The 24,097-nt window shown below is 34.7% G+C and overlaps 2 protein-coding genes across 4 annotated transcripts in view; one reads left to right on the plus strand and one right to left on the minus strand.

Annotated features, from left to right (window-relative positions):
* Window positions 1-15: 15 nt before the first annotated feature.
* LOC106119254 (uncharacterized) lies at window positions 16-3,483 on the plus strand. The gene is made up of 7 exons (XM_013314169.1): window positions 16-151; window positions 255-480; window positions 1,493-1,614; window positions 1,801-1,902; window positions 2,128-2,232; window positions 2,384-2,420; window positions 3,314-3,483. Exons 1-7 carry the CDS (start codon window positions 59-61, stop codon window positions 3,481-3,483), a joined length of 855 nt encoding a protein of 284 aa, XP_013169623.1. The 5' UTR covers window positions 16-58.
* Window positions 3,484-4,698: 1,215 nt separating this feature from the next.
* Window positions 4,699-24,097, minus strand: part of LOC106119442 (mucin-5AC) — a 40,997-nt gene continuing 21,598 nt past the window's right edge. For 2 of the 3 annotated variants that reach the window (XM_013314431.1, XM_013314430.1), the window contains 10 exons: window positions 17,016-17,099; window positions 14,417-16,933; window positions 12,928-14,318; window positions 7,709-7,870; window positions 7,384-7,620; window positions 6,753-6,890; window positions 6,333-6,618; window positions 6,066-6,263; window positions 5,550-5,734; window positions 4,699-5,158 (listed from right to left, as the gene is read on the minus strand). In XM_013314431.1, the coding sequence (XP_013169885.1) occupies window positions 5,105-5,158; window positions 5,550-5,734; window positions 6,066-6,263; window positions 6,333-6,618; window positions 6,753-6,890; window positions 7,384-7,620; window positions 7,709-7,870; window positions 12,928-14,318; window positions 14,417-16,933; window positions 17,016-17,043 (5,196 nt within the window). In that variant the 5' untranslated portion in view covers window positions 17,044-17,099 and the 3' untranslated portion in view covers window positions 4,699-5,104. The remainder of the gene's footprint in view (window positions 5,159-5,549; window positions 5,735-6,065; window positions 6,264-6,332; window positions 6,619-6,752; window positions 6,891-7,383; window positions 7,621-7,708; window positions 7,871-12,927; window positions 14,319-14,416; window positions 16,934-17,015; window positions 17,100-24,097) is intronic. The other variant, XM_013314432.1, reaches the window with a different exon arrangement.

Consider the following 24,097-nt stretch of genomic DNA (forward strand, 5'->3'; position numbering starts at 1 on the left):
TAGGTCTAGATCGATCTATTAGTTTTGTTGTCACCTAAATTGGATAGATTTGTTGAAGATGCAGGACCTTTTGCAGTCCCAGATTAAGGACAGTTGCAAGTTGGCACTCCCTGAGGGCCTCAGGGATTTAATGTGCGATATTTCTAGAGAGGTCTGTTACGCATTTTTTTGTTATTTTACGGAACAATTATTTAACTCGTACAATTCCTAACTGTGTCTAAAGATTTGTTTATCATCTGTTGTCATCATTTTAGGTCTTACGAGCCAGACCACAGGACCTGTACCAATTTATCGCTGACTATCTAGCCGCTATGTTGGTTGCGCGTGAAACGTTGACCATTGCTGGACATGTATGTAAAGGCATTTGTAACTGCGGTTGCGAACCGGAGTTGGATGACGAACTGGGAAAAATTGGATTGACACAGGAAGAAATCGTAGAAGCTAAGACAATTATAATTCAATATTTAGAGAAAGATAAAGGTTTTGGTTTTTTTTTATCTGTGTAATATTTTCGTTAGAACATAAAGTTTGTGTCGTCGAAACTATACAGGGTGTCCCAAAAGGTTACGTACATAGGAAGGGGGATGATAGAGGTGGTCACATGGGTCACCAGAAAAATAAAATAAAAACCCCTCTGGGTATTAAAAACATAAATGGCATTTTTTAAAAATTTTAAAATTTTACACCTTATGGGGCAATTTTAATTTTCTTTAAAATCTTTGTTAGTTGTATTGTTTTTTTTTCATATTGTTAAAGGGTTGACGATAACATTTTTTTAAATATAGCAATATTTGTAGGTCATCGGTTACAAAATTGCCCCAGAAGGTGTAAAATTTTTAAGTTTTTAAAAAATGCCATTTATTTTTTTTTAATACCCAGAGGGGATTTTTATTTTATTTTACTGGTGACCCTTGTGACCACCCCTATCATCCCCCTTCCTATGTACGTAACCTTTTGGGACAGCCTGTATACAAGAAATACTTATCATGGAATTATTTCTATGTCGCTATTGTTATCAAGTGGTTAAAATTTTTAAACAAAAATCGCTTATAAATAAGTTACTCAGTATGTTTATTATTTATAAAAGCTATTGTAACTTAAACAGACTGCTTGTAAGAGTTTTAAAGCGACAAATAGACCAAAAGCTTTAGTTTAAAGCAATTACATCGACAAATATAATTCTACAATATTCTGGTAGAACCAAATGCTATTTTACTTCAAATAATACAATTGCATATTGTTTTTAAACACGGGTTTTAAAGCTTTGACCGCCTGTGATTCCTATGTATCAACGTAGTTATAAAAGAGTGTTTTTCCCTTAAATGTACCACCAAAGATGTGTGCAAATAAAGCAAATAAAGGTTTGACATATGGTTAAGATAAAACGTAATCGAAACACATCTAGTTTTTCATTGGTTTGGGCCTAACCAGCCCATGTTGTATTCCACGTTGTTTTATACTGTAAAAGTCGTATAAAGTCAAAGTTTTTCAGTGAAAGAAGAGAAATTGATGGCTAAGTTATTGAGAACAAACATTGATAAACAAAAACTACCGGACATACAAAAAGCTGTTAAGGCCGCCTACAAACGAAACCTACAGCTTACAAACTCTGATGTAAGTATTTAATATATGTATCCTACTTAATTATGAAGTATTTCATTTTTAATTTAAGGTTAAAATTTCAATATAAAGCTAAGAAATAACATCGAGTAATAAACCTTTTTTTATTTATAAAAATACTAAATAGAAATGATACTGGCCACACTATACTTGACTTGAAAGTTATATTCCTTCCCTAAGGGTTCAGATGATGACGTCACGAAAGCGGCTAAGTACACATTAGAATCGTATTTGAAGTCAGGATCACCTGATAGAAAACATGCTGAAACAAATGAAGAACAGGTATTGCTTAATACTAGCTGTCGCCAGCAACTCCGTCCGCGCGGAGTTAAAAAAAAACCCTAGAAGTAGCCTATGTGTTCGTCCAGACTATGTTCTACATCTATGCCAAATTTCAGCGAGATCCATGCCTATGTTCTAGAGATATCTTCTAACAAGCATCCATCTAAACATTCGCATTTATAATATTAGTAAGATTGGTATCACAGTATGTTTATTGGTTTTTAGCCGGCATTTTATGACGCTGGACAAAACAAATACCATCAAATAACTGAAGCTTCGTCATCCAATAGTTCCCAATGTATGTTCAAAAACATTGCGTATGATGGGGGAGTGAGTTGCTTTTCACTTATATTAGTCGTTTGAATGTCATATTTTAAGTTTCAAAGCATATTGATATCTCTGTCTTTTTCAATAAGAAAGAAAGGGATGACTGTTCTTATACGTCTTTTGTCAGTAGGAATAATAAATATTTTCCTTTTAGATTAAAGATTTATATATTTCGAGCAATTGCAAGCCGTGTAAGTATGAAAAAATATTTAATTATTATGTAAGCTAATTACCAAAACGACTTATTTTCCATTATATTTTGAGTAAAACAAGCAGCTTCAAAAATATTTCATCTTACTGCCAAGCCTGCGCAAGTCAATGTTTCCTTTACCGTAAAACTTCGAATAAATGAACATATGTAAATTGAAATACATATTGGTACATGCCTGGATTCGAATCGATCTGCATATTACAAGTCACTTGCTTAACCCTTGAGCCATCGACGCTCTTATATTAAAATTAATTGCTTAATAGTTATCACCCACGACTCTGTCCGCGAGGAATCAAAAAAAACTTAATATGTTTTGAAATTTCAACGAGATCCATGCAACCATTCTGGAGGTATCTTCAAACAAACATTCGTATTTATTAGTAAGATGTATGTGAGAGCGTCGATGGCTCAGGTGTCAAGCACTTGACTTGCAATCTGCAGGTCCTGAGCTCGAATCCCGCCATGTAAAAATGTGTTTTTCGATTTTCGATTTACATATGTACATTTATTCGACGTTCTTACGGTGAAGGAAAACATCGTGATGCTGCACATATTTGAGAAGAAATTCAAAGATATGTGTGAAGTCAACCCGCACTTGGTCAGCGTGGCTGACTATGGCCTAATCACCCTTAACTTTGGGTAGGCTCCGAGCCCCTCGGTGGGAGCGTATAGTGAGCTGATGATGATGATGAAGATGTAATGTGTATTTTTTAGACAAGAATTCTTCGTTAACATCACTAGCTGGGTCATATGGAATACCTCTTATAAGTAAAGAACAAACAAACAAAGACCAATTTGTTACACCAAATCATGAAAACGAACTTCAAATAATTCATAAAAAATCTGATAAAAAGCATATTGATTTTATAACAGCAAAAGATGAACTTAAAAATGAAATAGATGAAGAGATTGTAAAAGATGATAAGTTTGAAGAATTCGGTGATGAATGTGAAAATATTGATGATGAAGTTTTATATGCTGATGATGAATCTGATATATCCATCACTGAAGATATATCAGAGACAGATATCCAAGAACAATAAAAATTATATAAATAAAATAGTACTCAGCCTTTTAAGTTGGCACGTTGAAAACAAAGGTACTTTTGTGCCCTACGTGCCAACTTATGCACTGGGTATAAGATGTTCATTTGGGATCAATAAATAATTTCCAGTTTCAAATAATCTTTATTATTTTTTCTAAGTTACTTAACTAAGTTACAAGCTAATCGTAGGGCAAAACTTAATTATATAAAAAATATTTTTTGGTCATAAAGTAGTAAAAAATTTTCAATATATTTTATAAACATTTATCATATACATAATAATACATTATGTACTATTTAACCATGTAAATGCTCAAAACAAATAATACATAAAATTAATTTATAAACAAATATAACAGAAAAAAAAATATAATAAAAATCAAATCTAAATCGAGTATTATTAAAATATAATTTATATAAATTTTATATTAACTAAAATTAGTATTTAAATAATGAATCTTAGGAATATATTAGTAGAAATCACAGCAGATCTCGATACCACTTAAGAACCATAGATATTAAAAAAAAACAGCAGCAAAACTTGTAAAGGAACGTATACTAATCCTATCTCTTTCGCACTAACAGCTCTAATGTATATCTATTTCGCTCACTCTACTCCGCGCGTGGCTTGTCAAAATTTTGGAGCGACTGTTTTTTTGAGATTCAATTATTTATTGATAAAAATCGAGAGACTAGTGGTTATTATTTTATAAACATTAATTGTTCGATATGCAACTATCATTTATAATTAATATTATTTACAAATAAATTTAAAAATTAATTAAATCTATTTCTTAAAGACTATTTGAGTGGACACAGGTTCGGCAAAAGTGTAAAAGGTTTGTGCGTTTTTTATACTATCTACTGGGTATTATATAAATTTTTAATCTCATGAACTCTTGTTATGTACAATTATAGAATTTTATCATATATGCCTTAGATCTAGAATAAATCTTAAAGTGCAAACGAAACAAGTACCAAATTAAATAGAAATTTTTGAGTAACCGAGATCTTCGTGCACTTTGGTATAATTAAAATAATTTTATTTAACATAATACGTGTAAATTTATTTACACAAGTGATTTTTAACTATTTCAGTGCAATGTTTTATTTTATTATGTATATTTATTATGCAAACAAAACAACAGTGTGTTTAACAATTCTCTTCTCAATTTTCCACTACGACTAGCTGCACGTGTCTAACAATGGTCGCGTCAGTGAAAATAAGATAGGGATTTTAATCAAACGACTTCAAAAGTCACGCCATCATCGCTTAGTCGAAATTGGGTTTAACTGTACTAAAATAAAGTTGTCAAAAAGACGCACCATTGATAAAAATTATAGCCAAATTGACTGTAATTCATAATCAAATATATTTTCATATTAAATAGTTATTACATCTGGTTTAACTTTATCTGCGTCCTTCATACGTTTCCGCAATTTCTTTACGTGTACAAATATTTACACGTTTTTTATACAAATATTAGAAAAAATGAGATTGGTATAAGCTAAAACAACGCACCTAATAAAAGTAATTAACGAAATGTAGTGGACAATAGTGAGATGTGTCATGGATGTCATTGTGTCAGTCAGTTCATTCAAATAACATGTACTTGTGGTCAGATGTTGTCAACACCGCTGCCCATCAGCTTGTTCCCGTATTCACTGAGCACCTGTAATATTACATCATAAATCTTACTAATATTATAAATGCGAATGTTTAGATGGATGTATGGATGGACGTCTTCTGAACGGCTCAACGGATTTTGATGAAATTTGACATTGATGTAGAATATAGTCTGTAAAAACACATAGGCTACTTAATTTTGTTTATTTTTTTAATTTCGCGTGAACGGTGACGCGGGTGACTGCTAGTGTCGCTATAGACTTCAGTATAAGCGTCAATTTCGGTTGCAGAAAGCGAGGGCTTTCCCAGGCGCTTCGATTTGAGCCGTTGGTTTTAGTTCAACGATTGGGTCATATAATAAGGTGTGGTAGGTTTTACAACACAGTGTGCAGAACACAATGTTACGTCCTAAAAAGATTGAGATGGATAACAAGTACCTTGTATATAAATATGTAATGGTGCCTGTTGGCGAGTGCGTGCGGGCGCTGAGCGCGCAGACGACGCACGACGCGCGGCACGTCCACCGCGCCGGCAGACAGCGCGCGCGCGCACGTCTCCAGCGCGACCATCGCCGCAGACCTGCCCGCGCCTGACGCGCACACGCACACGCACGGGCGCACACCTGGAATTCATTTACAAACAATTATTTCATCATTTTTCACTGTACCGACTCATGGTTAATGATTTATGAGACTCTAATGAAGGATTCTAATCGATAACCGTGCCAATTTACTTTTAATCGTGTGATATAAGTAGGTTTGTGAGATTCCATATGTGATTTTTAAATACACAGATCTTTGATATACATCAGCAATCAACAAAACTTATTTATATACAAAAGTAAAGCATTCCTGTTATATACAAAGTGTTCAAGAAAGGATTTAAGTGATCTTGAATGTGGTAGAAATATTACACGCTGTTAGTAAATCTACGTATAAGATGAAAAGTCGTACCATCTTGGTCATGCATAGTCTTCATGTTTCTAAAATTACCCTGAGTACGCAGTGTGCCGTTGTGGGAGCGCATCATCTCCTCTGCCCTGGCAGGGGAGTAGACATGCGGTCCGCGGCCCGAAGCGCGTCCCTCACTTCGCAGCTTCGACAGATTATCCAGTGATGACTTTGAATCGTCGCCATAGATTACTTCCACACCTAAAGTTAAGAAAAATTAACATCATACTTAAAAAAAAAGTTACTATAATAAAAAATTTGAGTACATACCTTCTTCGTCATATTCCTTAGCAGTCTGCGAGATCTTCATATAACTCCTCATTTCTGATATAAAATCGATCACCGAGTCGTAGTCATCTGGAACTCCTTTAGCAGGCCAGAAGTACCAAAGATGGGTGACCTCTCTCCAGGTCCTGGTGCCCAGGTGTATCACCTGCAGACTGGAGATGGCGTACTTGTCACGCTGCTCCCGCTTCTTGAGTACCACTTGGAAGTCTCCGAAGCATCGTTTGTTGTCGGATACCTCGGATGGGGGGAGATATTCGTAACATTTCTCCTGGAAACAAGTAAGATTTTTGTACACTGCCGGCTCTATTATTAATTACTACTAGATGCCCTCGACTTCGTCCGTATAAGAAATTTACATATTTTAAAATTTTACACGAAAATTGATAAAAAGAATTGTCTTACCACACCATTCTCCATGTACTCGGTGAGCATGACAATGAGTCTGGAGTTCTGTTCCCAGATCATGCGCCAGAAGTCTGCGACAGTGTTAGAGAGCGGTGCCTGGCACAGTATGTAGTAGTTGCGGATGTTGCCGGGACCCTGCATATATTTACTACATTACTGAAGCAATTAGCTGACGCCCGCGACTCCGTCCGCGCGGGATTAATAGATAGTAACCAATTATCAGAGTTACTGAATATACATATAAAGTTTCGTAAAAAACGGTCAAGTCGTTTCGCAGGAGTATGGTAAGTAACATTGTGACACAAGAATTTTATCTATAAGATATGACCCTTGAAGGTTCCTTTTCAATTATGCTCGAATTTGTACGATTTGTTGTTTACAACAATTGGAACCCACAACCGATGAGATGGAATTCGGAACAGCGTGTCATTACTATATAGACGAATATTAGTAACTATTTTTTTTTACTTTCAAACAGAGCGCAGGCTACTATTTAACATCTACTATTGTATAATTATATGTCACTAAAGATTACCCAAATATAACAAAGTGAATGAATTCAATTTGCTTCGCCGAATAACAAAGTGTCGTACTAAATTTCCAAGTGAATTATACAAGCAAAACTTACCGTGACGTAATTAGCATTGATATATTCCGTAGTGGGGTCATTGCCTAGCCTGGTGAGGGGCACACGTGTCTCCGGCAGTGGGAGCACGTTGGAGTATCTGTTCTTGTCTTCGCAGCCGGGGGGCACGGCCTCGGGGGGCACGGACACTGAAGGAATCTCTGCAAACTCCGCCGATATTGATTCCACGTCTAAAGCGAAGTTGGCTAACGCCGAGTATTGCATTGGATGAGAGGTAACCTGGGAGATAAATATAGTGTTTTTTCATGTTCTGTGACGTCATGGCTTCCATGTACTGATATATACCGAGACGTCTTCGCTCTCTTACCTCATCATCATACGCTGGGTTGCCGTAACTTCGTTTGCTGCACAATCGGTGATTTCCCTTCCTGTGTCCGACGCTCACGCTGTCCAGGCTGTACGCATCTAGAGAGACAGGGGTGCAGCGCTGCGCGTACACACCGCGTCTACCACGACGACGGACTACCAACTGCAAGAATGGAGGAAGTTAAGTTCCGCAGAAGTCCCACATGCGAGTCACCAAAACCACACTAAGGGGGACAACTTTGAGTGCGGCTTATGGTGTCATATATGTATTATGATTAACGGTTTCCGGTGGCGACACCTATATCGTAGTTATCGCAATAATAATTATGGCCTAAGGTCCGAATTAGCAGACGCTTGCGCTTTTCATTGAATTGCAAGAAGTCGTAACTAAACACTAGCTGCTTATCATTTCTCAGTAACCAACGGTAGGATGGCTGTCTATTAATAACAAAAAACCGTTAAACTACACCTTTAAATAATTTTAAAAGCTATTTTTGTTTCTAATCCATATATTAAAAATACTCAATGGATTTTTCTAAAATACACTAAGTTGGTCTCACAAATGCCTAATCCAATGATTACATTCTTTTCATTATTGGGCGTTACGCTGAAAAATTGTAGCGACCACTTCAAAGTATCCTTATGTAGTACTTAAAACTAACACTTTCTATTTAAAAATTGAAGTTTACCTAATCTTAAGGTCTGTCAACAGCTTTAGATGTTCTAAGGGCCTCCACTATCATGGTGACGTGAGAAAAAGCAACGGCATTTCGACCGTTGCAATCTCCACTTGAAACCTTAATTTACGACTCCTATAGGGCGCTTGTCCATAGTACCTTTGTGTCGAACATTTGCCTTCAGGTACACAGTAAGTACTAAAAAAAATACTCACAAGTAATTTCGATATATGACATAGTTAAAGTTTAGATTAATTTTCACTGATAAAGTTCAATCTCGGTAGTATTAAAGCTAACCTAAGCTAATAGAAAACAGAACTTATTCGTTATTGCAGTTTCTACTTAATAACACCATCCGACCAAGCCTTTTACAATCTACGAAGTGAAGAATTTTTTAAGACAATGTGACGAATTTATAAATAGTAAATAGTTTTATTATAAATTCATCATTAGTGTAATCATTAGTGTCGACATCTGAGATCCCGACACACATAAAGTGGAAATCACTTGAGGTCCGTCATCGGCTAAGCTTTGTTTATAATTCGCGTTTTAAAAACATCCTCTGAGCGATACGGCGACATCTAGCGGGGCCGCGCCGGGCTAGCTAAATGCACAGCTAAGTTATGAAGCGAAAGTACCGAACACTTTATTTTTTTTAAATAAAAATATACAAAAAAAATACGTGAACCGCAGTATATCGGTGAAGTGAAAAGTTAGAACCTGTTTAAGGAAATTACGTAAATAGATGAAAGTGAAAATGATATTTAAAAAATTATTTATAGTAAAAAAACGTTTCATTATTAACCGTGGGTTTCTCAGACTAAATTTTCCGTTCAAAACATACTGTTATCTCTGTTTCGTCAAAGATGAATGACAGGGACGATGATATGTTTTATAAAGAGATTTTGGTGTCAGAAACCTACGGTTATTGTGTTCGAATTTCGAACAATGGATTAGAATAGTAATATAAATACTGCTATATTTAAAGCCTGAATAATAGGTAAGAAATAGTCGGCAAATTATTCGTAACTTTCGTGCAGCTGTGCACTATAAATGTGCTTTTCCCTACGCTGCGCCGGCGCACGCACCCTAAGCTCTCACTCCTGCGCCACCAGTACTACGGAACAGACTTCACTTCTCAAGAAAGAAGTCTTAGTTATTTTATTAATGAATTATCATGGTATTGTAATTAGATGTTTAATTTCTGATGTGTTAATTAACAAAAGAATTTATTGCAAGAAAATATCGGTAAGAATTTTTTTTTTGTTTATTTTTAAATTATTGTATTTCTATTTTTTAATAATATCTTGGACATGTTTTAGTCTCAGATACTTTTTGAAATAATAAAAAAAAAACTTTTTTAATCAAAAATTCGGGACTTTAATCAGAACTGATCATGCATCGGAATTTGTATTTAATCCTATATAAATTATTCAAACTTTCGTGAGACATTATACTAAACTGATATATAAACACGGATAAACACTCACGTATATACGTCCGGTTAGCGACAGGCCGCGTCCGCGAAATAATACCAGTACCACTCATCCTGATGAAGGGCCCCCGATGGGCTCGAAACTAGTCGGTGCCGCCATCGGACGTATATACGTGAGTGTTTAGCCGTGTTTATATATCAGTTTAATCCTATATACTTTTTAAATATTGTTGACTTCTTGTGAAAGATAGTTAAGATGGATGGAGATGATAAATTCATGTACAGTGGAAACTTGATAAGGAGAGTAGAAACTACCGTGACATTTTACTTGCTATGTTTTTATCTAACTCGAATGTGTAGTGCCTAGTTTTACTTTTCTTTTCTATGTTACTATTTTGTTATTTATGGCTCAGGATACAATTCCGAACGAAAGCGAGGAACTACGGAGCTAAATTTAAACATATTTACATAATTTAGTTTAACAGAGCGTCGATGGCTCAGGTGTCACTTGACTTGCAATCTGCATCCTGGGTTCGAATCCCGCCATGTACCAATGTGTTTTTCGATTTACATATATACATTTATCTGACGATCTTACGGTGAAGGAAAACAACATATGTGTGAATTCAACCAACCCGCACTTGGCCAGCGCGTTTGACTATGGCCTAATCACCCTTAATTTAGGGTAGGCCCGAGCCCCTCCGTGGGGACGTATAGTGAGCTGATGATGACGACATAATTTATACCTTACTAATAGTTTTTGACATTTTACCTTAGCTACGTCGTTAAAATTTAAAACTCCGCTTATCGTTAACTTATAATTTCCTATAATAGTTATAAATATTTAGTAACTACGTTAACTTTCTTATCTAAGTGTGGGTTTCTGAGACCAAGCTCTGTATTAAACATATCGTCCTTATCTTTGACAAAACAACGATTATATGTTTTAATCGGAGATTTTAGCCTCAAAAACCCACGATAAGTGACCTTTTTAACTTACGGTTATTCTGTCCTTCATATAACATGTACAGTCAGCTGCGTAATATGTATACATTTATAAAACTTTAGAAAATTGTTTAAACCGTCGGTTTCAAAAATACTTATGCAGGTATTCGTCAAAAACATGTACTCATGGAAACATAGGGACCGATTCGTGCATATTTTTAAAACCAAAAGCGGATACAAATTTCTGAAGCTTAGCAATTGTAAACATATTTATGTAGCTGACTGTACTTATAAACAAAAGTATGTATTAACAGAAGTGAATGAATTATCCAGCGGTCGTGTTCTTATAGCTGTCATAACTGACAGTGTCCTATGGCAGAGGATTCGGGTTGCAAACTTGTGGAATTTTTATCACTATACGCGATGCAAACGTTAAAAATGACACCAACTTGCAGTTGCTATGTTACAACAGAATGGATCCAAGATTACATTATTTTTGTTTAATTTTTTTTTAATTTCTTTTATTGATTTTTGAGAAATTGGTAAACTTGAAAGCTTATTAAAGATTAAAGCATTGTGTTTATTAGAGAGTAAGTTTGAACAGTGGTACAGCCCACTTTAACAACTTCGCACGACTTGCCTGGCTCGCCCGGTGAAATACCACGACCATACAGAAGACAGTCATCGAGTGGAAGCAATTCTGCGTTTCGTCTAATGAGTGTGCGTCTCGGAGTCCTAATTTAGTACTCTTTCCCTTCCCACCCTTTTTCTTATGAGGAAGGGTTGGGAAGTGGAAGTGGACTTTCCGGATGAGAGGATGCATGGAAAGAGAAAATATTTTCTTTCTGTGCATCCTGTCCTCCGTCGATTAAAGGTAGGCAACGCATATGCAATTGCGTATGTCTATGGGCAACGGTCACTTCGCTATTTCGGCGATTTCAGGTGGCCACTCGCTCGTTTGCCACCTTATGATATATAAAAAAGAGATTTGTGGTATTAGACTAATGGTTAATATTATTTTATTTAATTTTCAGCTTTCAATACAACTTGGAGATTGGAAGTTGGCAGTGAGAGGTAATTATTGTATTACTTGTTTATACATTTTAAAAAAATAATTATTTGTATGTACTTTATGAATGTAAATAAATTCCAGCTTGATACCTTCACGCTTTTTTGAGAAAAACTGTCTTGACAGACGGACGGACGGACAAAGTGATCCTATATGGGTTCCGTTTTTTCCTATGAGGTACGGAACCTTAAAAACAGCAATCCATTTAATTAGTGGTTATTTTTATTACGGGATATTTATCGCATGTAATTTTTAGATTTTTATGAACGATATTTGCGACTTCGATAGTTAACTTCGAATTAAAAAACAAAATAAGTAGCATTCCAGACTATGTTTTATATCTATGACAAATTTAATCGTGATCCATTTTTTTGTTTTTTTCTTTTAAAACAATCTTTTACTGACAATAACAGAACGAAAAAGAATTTTCGTAATTGGTCAAAACTTTCACGCGTCATGTGACAGAAGGAAATAGTGATTGGTTTTTATATTCATAGATAATAAAAGTATAGACTATGTATTATTTTATGTTAAAATCAAATAAAATCATATATTAATTTCAGACGGTCACCAGTTTGAAGCAAAGAGTCTGCAACATTCTCCAAAGTAGTGAACGTAATTTATCGTGAGTTATGTCTATAGATATTATGCTCATTACTTTGGATATGTTGTATGAACAGTCACCAGTAGACCTGCAGTAGACCCGCAGTAGACCAGTAGACATACGAAGAAAGAACAGAGAAGACCAACATTTGTTTTTTTTTGTATGGATGTTGCAAAATTTGTATTTTATTACTGATGGTTTTTTTTCTTGTGTTTGTGTAATTTTTTTTTTATTTTCACTAGATTATTGGCACTTAGTTGAGTCCGAAGAATGATATTTCGTGACTTTTTAATGTGGTCAAAACTTAAGATGAATAATAGCAAGACTTCAGGTGAGATATAAATGCCTAACATATATTTGTAGTTAGTTTATTTATAACGAAATGATATAACTAAAAAAGAGTGTGAATCTGTTAGTAAACTTGTTGTGAACATTTTTCCTACTCGGCAATAGATGGCGCTGTACGTTGTATATCAAATTAAAAACTCACCAATAGAACGACGAGTAGAACCAACGCAATGACGCCAATGGTGGTGACAACAATCGCAATGGTGGCACCTGAGCTTGTCTCTTCATTCGTGAAAACTCGAGAGGACGCCTCCGTTGTCATGTCATCCGTGTAACTTGTTAAATCTTCTAATTCATTTATAGATTTCGTAGTAATTTCTGGAGTTTCCGTCGTCGTGTATTCCTTATGATCGAATGGAATATTTTCGTTAGGTTTTATTGTTGTCTCTGAGTAACCAGGTGTAGTTTGTTCTGTTGTCGATGGTATAACAGTTGTTTCTGGTTCTTTTTCTGTTGTTGTAGTTATAGTTGTAGTTATAATTGTTGTTGTGGTTGGATGTTTAGTTGTATCTTGTATCACTTCATTGCTATCGCTATTTTCTTCCGAACAACTTTCATTCTTCGTTTGTGTTGGAGGTTCTGTTGTAGTTGCAATTTGCGGCATTTCTTCAGGTTCTGTTCCTTGTATTATTGACGCTGCTGTTGTCACTGTTGTGGTTTCATCGCATTCCGTTGTAGAGTCAGTTGTTGGATTAGTAGTTGTCGTCGGATTAATTGTCGTTGGATAAGTTGTTGTTGGATTACTGGTAGTCATTTCTTCTGTTGTTGTTTGTTCTATACCTTCGTCTGATTGATTTGTTGCATTATCAATAATTTTAGATGATAATTCTGACTGTAGTGTCGTATCTATAATCATTGTGGTTGTTTCCTCGGTTACTTCAGTTGTAGTTGAAAATGTTGGTCTATATGTAGTTATTGGAGTTGTCGGTTTGTTCGTTCTTGTGGGTATAATTTTATGCCATGTTTTATTTATAATTGGTACTTGAGTTACTGCTATCTGCTCGGTAGGGACGTATGAAAATCTTATTGTCGTAATTTCATAATCAGTAGTAGACCGTACTTCAGACTGTTCTGTTGCTGTGTCGTTTTCGTCGGTAGGCGTGGTCACGCCCGAAGGAAGTTTCGTTATCGATTCGAAACCAGTTGACTTTTTCACATCAACTGGTTGAATTTCGTCCTCGTTTTCGTCCGTTTCTTCTGTCGTTGTTTCATTTATCATTGCAGGGATCCAAGAAGGTTTAACTTCATTCATTTTAATTGTTTCAGTCGTCAGTGCGATTGTCTCTTCTGTTTGAGTGCTTTCCGTAGTATTTTCAGGCTTTAGACTACTTTGTACAGATATGTTGCTCTCAGCAGGTAATCGTTCGGATTTAGTTACTGTTTCCTTTTCATCATTTACGTCAACTGAAGTGATCGGTTTCCAAGGCAGTTTATTTTGGTCGATTTCAGTAATATTCTTAGAAACATAATTAGTGAGGGCGGCGACAGGTGTTGTAGTCGATGTTGTCGACATCGTTGTTGTTTCTTTTAGGTCTGAAAGTAATAAATATTCATAATTTAGACAATTTTACATATTCTACTACTATTAGGAAATAAATTTAAATTATTCATAAAACCTTGTGAATACTTACCTACGGGTTCACTGACTTTTTGCAGTTCGTTTTCGTCGACATTTTTTTGTGTCGATCGACTTCCATTCAGTACTTTGATTGACATTGTCGGTGGAGTTCTTAAACTCGCCAGCGCCCACGCGGTCATCGTCGGCGGTATTTCCAAGTCATTTATGGTCATCCCCCCTACTGAAGTTACCCCTTCAGAACTTGTCTGACTTGTTTTATCCGTGTCTTCTACAGACGTAGTACTTACAGACTCGGTTGAACCTAGAGAACTTCCTTCCCTAACTTTACCAGTTTTAGCAAATGAAGTTTCAATGATATCTTTAGTAGTACTTTGACTAATAGATTCGGTTTGATCCAGTGATTCATTTGATGTCGTACTAGAGTTGCCGTCCGTTATTGTTCCAGTTTGGTTTAGATAATCTTTTTCCTCTGTACTATCACTTTCTGAATTTGTAGTTGCACTTAGAGAATCAGTCGAATCCGTTTCTCCAGTTTTATCTATAGCACTTGTTTCATCAACTGATGCACTTAAATTTGGTGTTACAATTTTTCCTGAACTAATTTTGCTTTCATCTGTACTGCTAATTTTATTTATGAATTGAGTTTGATTTGGAGAACTAACACTAACTGTAGTACCGGCATCATCTACAGTACCATTTTCTTTACTAGACTCTATAAGACTTTTAGAACTGCTTGTGCCCTCTTTACTGGTTCCAATAATATTAGTTGGACCTGTATTTGCAGTGTTATTTGCAGTAGATGGTACTGATGTAGTAAATTTCATAGAGCCTCTTTTCGACAATGTAGGTATCGTATTATCTGTTATTATTTGAGACTGAACAAATTTCTCAACACCACTAACATCACTTTGTAAAACCGGATCTATGTCTGAAGGTAATGTTGTCAATATTGTCTTTTGTGGTGCCATTGGACGAGGTGTGGTCGAATACTTGTCTTTAATATTAAAATGTTCAGCGTAAATCGTCGTTGGATAAGATGTTTTATACACTTTAGTAATATTACGTCGTGGAGCCATCCAAATGGGTTTAATTTTTGGTGTCGTATAGTAAAATTTACGAGTCACTGGTCTCCATCCTGAATTCATAGTCGGAATAGTTTGAGGAGTTACGCTATTAGGAGAAACTTTGTTTCCAGTTAAATTAAGTCGTTTCGAATAATTACGGTTCCTTGGACTTACTTTGACTGTTCTTTCTGTATTACTGACATAGTTTTGAGAAGAAATAGGAATATTCGAATCTTGTATGGGTATTATTGTGTTTAATGAATTCTGGATGACATTTGGTAATACTATTGCAGGTATTGCAGTTATTGTGACCGGCATAGAGGAAGCTGTGACCATAGCAGGTTGTGCAGCTGTCAATGACTCGTCTTCCTCTTGCAAAGAAGTACTCATAGTAGTTTCTACAGGTAAAGTTTCATTATCACAATCATAGTCATCAGAATGGTTTATATTGTAAGTTTCCGTAGACAGAACAGACATTTCGTAATAAATACTTGTACCATGAATATCGGATAACTCTCTGTTAGCCGTTCCAGCCTGTTCATTGTCCAAGCGACGGATTTCTTTGGTATTTTTAATTATCATCATTGATTTGTTGTTCGGTGACTCATTACTTAATTTCTCAAATCCTATATTCTCGGTTATAATGTCTTGGGGAGTCGTAATATTCATATCTGGTGCCTTAGTTTTGACAGACGCTAGATTATTCATAATACTAGACGATATGTCAGCGTACTTTTGATCAAAGTAATCATTTCTTGGTGTAGTTAGATCTGCTTCGAAATCGAAGTAGCTATGCGAGTTATATGGGTCTCCGTGGACATTATCATTTTCGCTGGAGTCAAACATATCTTTTGAAAAATGATTTAATATTTTATCAAAGTTACTAAATTCATTTTTTGTTTGACTGTACATTTTGTCTTTATAAGTATCATCGTCGCTGTACCCAGGGAGATTGAAACTATCGTGGAATTTGCTAGATGTGTACCTATCAAAAATATTCTCTTCATCAGCCTCAGCTAATTGGGAATCATTCATTTCCTGTGTATCGTCGCTCTCTGTCATCTCATCAGACGTTGTACTGGAAACAGTAGAACTTGATACTTGTGGTGATTTCTTATCTCTATGATTTCCTATATCGTTAACAATTTTAGCTGATCTCATTGTTTCAGTTGTTGAAGAAACATATTTTGGTGATTCGGTGGATTTTATTCTTCTTAACGGACTTTCAGAGGTAGATTTTAAATGAGTTTGGAATTTCACTCTTCCCCTATCTTTATATTTTGCATTCTTTTCTGTATGTTCTTCAGATGTTGATTCTTTAGGATGTAACTCATTTAGTGCTACATCGGGTGTTTTAGGTTTATTCTTTGTTGTCCACGTGCTGTTCAATCGACTATATTTTGTTGTTTTTTCATCTTTAACGGTCGTTGAACTCGCATCGTGAGATAAAGGACCTCCATTCACTGATGTACATATTAAAAGTAGATTTACAACTATTGCTGCACCTGGAAGGATAAGAATATTTTAGTTTATAGATTTATCAAATTAGTGTCAAATTAGTTATATATATTTTGTATTCATACATACCAATGCATATTCTCACTGGAGATTCCATTGTATTATTTGTTATTTATGAAAGCTCCAACACTGCTGTAATCAACATGGCTGCGCCTGAAACAAATTAATTGAATATTTAAATATTTTGTGGATGATTTTTCTGACGAGCAAAAGTTCTTAAATCAAAAAAATTGAAGATTTATTTTTAACGCATTTATTCTACTATGTCTGTGAGTGCTGCCCAAGCACAAGTTCTACAATATATTTCTGTCTCTATGTTTATAAGGATACTGAAAGGGAAGACTATATATAAAGTGTTTCGTCTTGTAAAATTCTCAAATGAAGAGGTCAGTACGATAGTCAGTAGTGAAGGTTTATTGCGCGATTCTATATAGTCTGGGAAATCACAGATTATGTAATTGAGTGGAACAATATTGTAAGCATGTCGGAGTGTATTGCTGCCAAGTTGTACTGTTTCTCACAATTCTGATATACAAAACTTCACGCTATCTCAATATAGAGTAGACACAGACAAATAGATGTCATGTGACATGTTAAATTTAAGTTTTTGAGTCTAGAAGGTAATGGTATTACCATGATTTTAGTAATTAGAGTAAATTGTCTAAAGTAGTAAAGTAGTGTAAGTGAAAAATGCAAAATATATTATTCGTTGTGTTTTTTATTAATTGATATGGACAGCTAAATAAGTGATCTGAATTTACATGTTTTTTTAGCGAAGGCGGTTACTTATTGAGGAAATGTTAAGATCTGGATTCCAGTCAATCTATGCAAATTGGATTAAAATTGAGCCTTCAGAATATTAATGACACCTCTATTAGTAAGTATATATTATTTCGTTTCTTTAGTTCGTGTAATTTTAGACGTAATTAGGACCATATTAGTTCTAGTCAAATGTATAACAAGTGTCGCCATCTATCACGCGAATCGTCACTTAGTACTTATAACAAGTTATGAATCGGTGACCCAAATGTCATCGTAATCAACACGGCTTCGAATCTCAATCTATAAGTTTGGAAGGTTGACTTTTGCTCTTTATTATTAAGGTTATATGGAAGTGTAATTTTCTTTGGTGGTTATATTAGGCGTAATTTCGATTTAGAACTTTAGTAACGAAAACTACTTTATAGAAGACCGTAGTAATTTAGTAGAGAATTTTGAATCATTTTTTTTTTAAATTTTGATTTGATAAGTGTCAATTTCTTTCACCAAAAAGTATTTAATGCATATATTAAAATCATTTTATAGATCGAAAACATTTAATTATTTGATTTAAAAGAAAAAATAACTTCTCTATTTAAAAGTTCAGATTGCATTGATCGTCGCCTACCAAAAGAATCTGGCACTTTAAGAAAAAGAAAAAATTAAAATGAAAGGAGGTACATTTCATCAAAGAATAAGATATTGTTGGAGACCTAATATGCTTGTTAGTACCAAATACGCTTTGACCTTAACAAACAAGTAGAGCAAAATTAGTCACAGTATGCTCATTGACCTACTTTGAGATGGCGAGCGGCCGCATATGGCTTTGTTTTTAAATTAACAGCTAACGGTAAATCACTACGAAGTATACTGATTAATACGAACCTTCTAATAAGATATACGAAAAATTAAAACAAATTTCAATATATTATCTTTCTTTAGCTTTCAGAATAGGATTTATTTCTTAATAGCTGTCACCTATGACTCCGTCCGCGCGGAATTAAAAAAAAAACTTAATTTTGTAGCCTATGTGTTCTTCCAGACTATGTTCCACATGTCAATCGTTGAGATTCCTTGAGCTGTTCTGCAGATACCTTTTAACATCCATTCATCGTCAGCTTACTATACGTCCCCACCGAGGGGCTCGGAGCCTACCCTAAGTTAAGGGTGACTAGGTCATAGTCAACCACGCTGGCCAAGTGCGGGTTGGTTGACACATATCTTTAAATTTCTTCTCAGATATGTGCAGGTTGCATCACGATGTACTTCCTTCACCGTAAGAACGTCGGAGAAATGTAAATATGTAAATCGGAAATCGAAAAACACATTGGTACATGGCGGGATTCGAACCCAGGACCTGCAGATTGCAAGTCAAGTCGTTGACCACTGAGCCACCGACGCTTCATCCATCCATTCAAACATTCATATTTATAATATTAATAAGAATTACATCTGCTGTAATTCATGGGAATGTTCTTTAAATCTAGCTAGATAAAAAAATATCTAATTCTTTTGTTTTACATCTGATGATCATGATTTAATAATAACTCAAAATAAAAATATATTTAAAATACGAAAATTTTAATTTATCAGAAAATTGAGAAGCAAACGATAGATTATATTGGATACATTAATATTCAAGGGAATACTTATTTGAAAGGCATCTCTATAAATATTCGTGTCTCACTAACATTTCGTGATATATCAAACATTTTAATAGACCCATATCAAATATGAGCGATATGAAATCAAAGTTCACGCTACATTACTCTTTATAGTCGACTAAAATGCATGCTTTTCAAGCATAACGAGCAATGGAAAGTGAGCTATTGACATTTCAGTTTGGTACGACTGCATGTGGAATCTCCAGTAAAGATCGTGATAGAATGCGCTTGCGCACAGATCGGTACATAAAGTAGAGAGGTGAAGATTATAAATATCAACAATTTTTATTGAAAATATCTGTACGTCTAAAAGGATTGACAAATGTTTTCAAAATATAATTTTCAGTACTACATTTCTTGATTACCTAACTTATATATATTATTTTTTGGTTTAAATTTCAGAGGAATTCGTTACTATTATTAATTTAATTTCATATGCTTGATAACATAAATAATTTCCATATTTAAATTATTATCTTATGACACAATTATTTCCATTTTAAGATCAGTTAACATAAATAAATCATAAAAATAAACTCGATAATGGGTCACGTAATACATTTGTAATACGCGCAATACTATGACATAAAATATTAATCGTTTCTAATTTGGCTAATCACATAATATGCAATAGGACATCACTAGTGTCAACGTTACAACAACACGACCCGCACGCTGACCGCATGCTAACGACCTATGCAGCCGTTCACATCACTACGTACACTTCGAAAGAAAAGTTAAAACTTTTTTTTAATATAATTTTTTTAACTCGATACTTGATTCATACTTCATACTGATATTAGAAATGTTAGATGGATGGATCGATGTTTGTTTAAAGATATCTCCGAAACGGCTTAACGGATTTTGATGAAATAAGAACATAGTCTGGAAGAACACATGGGCTACAAATTAAGTTTTTTTGTAATTCCCCACCGACGGAGTCGCGCGCGACAACTGGTTGTCTAATGTAATGTGAAGTATTGCATCATTATGTCCAATTTTTTTAATGCGAGTAACTCATCTAACAAAGGGGAAAAAACAACAGTTCATGGGCACCAGTCAAAGTCCAAAAAGTGCAACCATCCTTGTCGAACTTAAGCTGTCTTGTCATGTCTTGTCTCATCTATTATTATGTATCTTTCATTTTCCATATTTTTCAGATAGAATTAATCACAAAAACAATGCCACTCTCGCCGGTCCACATACATAATGCAAGTATACCTCAAAAAAAAGTAAAAAAGACACAGGTACCAAGTTGAAAACTTTGTTGTGTGCATCGTTTTATTGTAAGCAATGAACCAAGTTGTACAAAGTAAGAATAATTGAATTACACTTTTTTACTGCACTGTCCTAACTTGTCACTCAAATCACGAAGTCCGATGGTGTACACACGCCCTACAGACCACGCGGACCACGCCGCGGGTGACGCAACGTGTCAAGGTTTTAGAAAATTCAAACAGTCACCTTTTTATCTCTAAAACTCTTTTAGTAAACGTTTAATTTACAAAGAGTTGCGACAGTATACCGCCATTGTTAGTATTTCAATCTGTTTAAAAAAAACAGTCAATAGATGGCAGCAAGGTCGTTATTTCAAATTATTATGGAAATCCGAAAACCATTGCCTATCCCTTGGTTTGTGACATGTAAAAATCAGAACATGCCACTTTTTAAATTTTAAAATTGACTATTCATTGTCAGTGTCTACTGCCAAAACATCTGTCAAAAACAGATTATCTTTATATATATAATTCTTCCGTGAGTGTGTATGTCACTGAACTTCTCTCAAACGACTGGACCGATTTTGATGAAATTTTTTGTGTGTGTTCAAGGGGATCTGGGAATGGTTTAGATTCACAATTTTGTCCGCTGGACAATGTTTTTTTAATTAATTTTTAATTTATTAGTATTTGTTGATTTTGGAATGTTTTACATTGGATCCGACAGACGGCGCTACCACCATTAATTCAAATTAAAGACGTGTAGACAGGACGTCTGTCGGGTCCGCTAGTTATCTCTATTTTATCGATCAGAATGAGAGAGACGGATATGTTTTAGTATAAAAGTTCCTGCAGTGGAGAGTAAAGGTTACATTCTTGTTATACATCCTTGTGTCAGAAACCGCACACTAAATACAAAACTATATTGAATGTCTTGGTAATAGAGTTTTGTTGTGGTACACAGAAACATGTCTAATACTAAATACCTATATTAAAAGCTGGGGAACTGGTTTATTTTACCTTCGAACGAGTCTTATCTATGCAACTTATTAATGGGAAGGAAATCGGCCTTTATACAATTTGTGCAATTTCCTCTTATTTATTTTGACAGCGGCTAAAATTAATTAAATATTTCTATAATAAACTAACAAAAGTGTTATGTTTTATAATTAAATTTCTCATATTTTAATATTCCGATTTTACGATTGGGATTTTCATGTTTTATATTTTGCATGCTTTGTATTTTAACTTTCAAAAAAAATCCTGCACAGAACTTCTAACGTTAGTAATCAAAATAATATGATTTTTAAATATAATCGATTTTGTAGACATTCATTATCGATTTCCTAATCTAGACGTTTATCGCAACAGTTCATCTTCGTAATATCAGCACGCAAGCGACATTAACGCAACTGTTTGCCATTTCGCGGCTAGATGACCTGACGAAAGGCTAGAATAATCGCTTAACTGACCGATGTCTTTGTTTCGAAATCGATTTGTTTGTTTCTCATCTTTCCGTTCATTTATTACAAAAGAATTTAAGAGCCAATAGCAAAATGAATGTTCGAATCAGTATCCATTAATTAGAAATAATTAGCAGTCGCGCGCGACTCTCTCCGCTCGGAATTTAAAAAAAACATAATTAGTAGTTTATGTGTTCTTCCAGACTATATTCTATATGTATCCCAAATTCCATTAAGATCCATTCAGCGGTTCTGGAGATATCTTCAAACAGACATCCATCCATCTGAACTTTCGCAATTAAAATATTTGTAAGATTTACTCACAAACTTTACTATGCAGTCTGTCATTAATTTAAAGGAGAAAACGCATCAGTGTTTCGAATCGGTCAAGTTGTTTTCGTTACAAAAGGCCATGAAATAAAAACTTTTTACATTAACATTTATAAAAATAGTGATATTATTTAATTTAAATTATTTAAAGACAGAAGATTTTGAATAACAATATTTATTGAAGGACATTTTATTGTTATTCAATATCTATTCATCATAAAATGTGAGGTTAAAATTCAGACTGTCTTTTGTTTTTTGTAACAATAAGTTTCCACCTGTATAAAGACATATTGTTATTTCATATTTTTCAAGGAAAATGAAAGGGAAGGCAATATGTTTTTGTACATATGTTTCGGGAATAAAAACACAAGGTAATGAATGCCTCTAGGCACGCTCTGTTGCCCTCAAATTACAACATTTTCACTTTTATTCAAATCTTTAACACCGCGAGGGAAAGTGGCCGACGAAATCTAATAACTTTTTATTATTTTAAAAAGCTAATTATTAAAAATATAGTTAGTCGTAAGAATTAATATAATTGTAAAACAGAAAGCATTTCTTACATTGTAAAACATGTTAGGTCAATAAAATTATACGTTATACGAAAAAAGTTTTGATGTTTTGTTTATGTATTACAAAAAAAGGAAATACCGTTTTCAATCCAATAGCCTCAAATTTAACCGATCTAAAGATCGCATAAGCAATCGGAAAATATGTTCCACGGCTTACCTACATGGACAAAGTAACTAATATAGTTGTCGGATGGATCTGATGCATTGAAATTTTATTACTGTGGTTACTTTTTAGGGTTCCGTACCTCATAGGAAAAAAACGGAACCCTCATAAGATCACTTTGTTGTCCGTCCGTCAAGACCCTTTTTTTCTTATAATGTAACTATTGTTAGGAAGAAAATCTGTAGGTGTACTGACGCAACACTAGCCTTACTAAAATGTCGACGTTTATGTCCCCTCACTAATCATTCTGACACTTGACTTTGTAATGAAAGCACATTATTCGCGCCAAAGGATTTAATTTCATCATCATCAGCTCACTATACGTCCCCACCGAGGGGCTCTGACCCTACCCTAAGTTAAGGGTGATTAGGCCATAGTCAACCACGCTGGCCAATTGCGGGTTGGTTGACTTCACACATTGGTTGCATCACGATGTTTTCCTTCACAGTAAGAACGTCGGATAAATGTACATATGTAAATCGGAAATCGAAAAACACATTGGTACATGGCGGGATTGGAACCCAGGACCTGCAGATTGCAAGTCAAGTGCTTGACCACTGAGCCACCGACGCTCGATTTAATTTAGTAATGTCTAAAACTATATACTAAAGTAAAATATAAAAAATGTAGCAATAATCTATATCTATTTATACTTTTATATACGTCACATAAAGTGGGCGTATTCGCTTCAAGTTACATTATCTGTGTATTGTGTGTTGTACATTCTAACAATAAGGTCATTGAAAACAGATTATGAAACTTATTGTCGATTTAAAATATATTTTTTTATTTTTTAATCCACGAAGAATAACGCAGGTGTAACCCAGAAAGGCGAAGGCAAGAGGAAGTATTTTCCTAGAGTCATGCAGAAACCACGATGCAAAGGGTTCCGGTGCGTTCCTTTGGAGATCCCGGGATCCTCGCAGTCGCACTTGGGTTGGCCAAGAGGGGGTTTTAGTGAGTAAGAATAATAAAAACATATT

This window comes from Papilio xuthus, unplaced genomic scaffold, assembly GCF_000836235.2.
Source record: "Papilio xuthus unplaced genomic scaffold, Pxut_1.1 DF827461.1, whole genome shotgun sequence".
Lineage (NCBI taxonomy): Eukaryota > Metazoa > Arthropoda > Insecta > Lepidoptera > Papilionidae > Papilio > Papilio xuthus.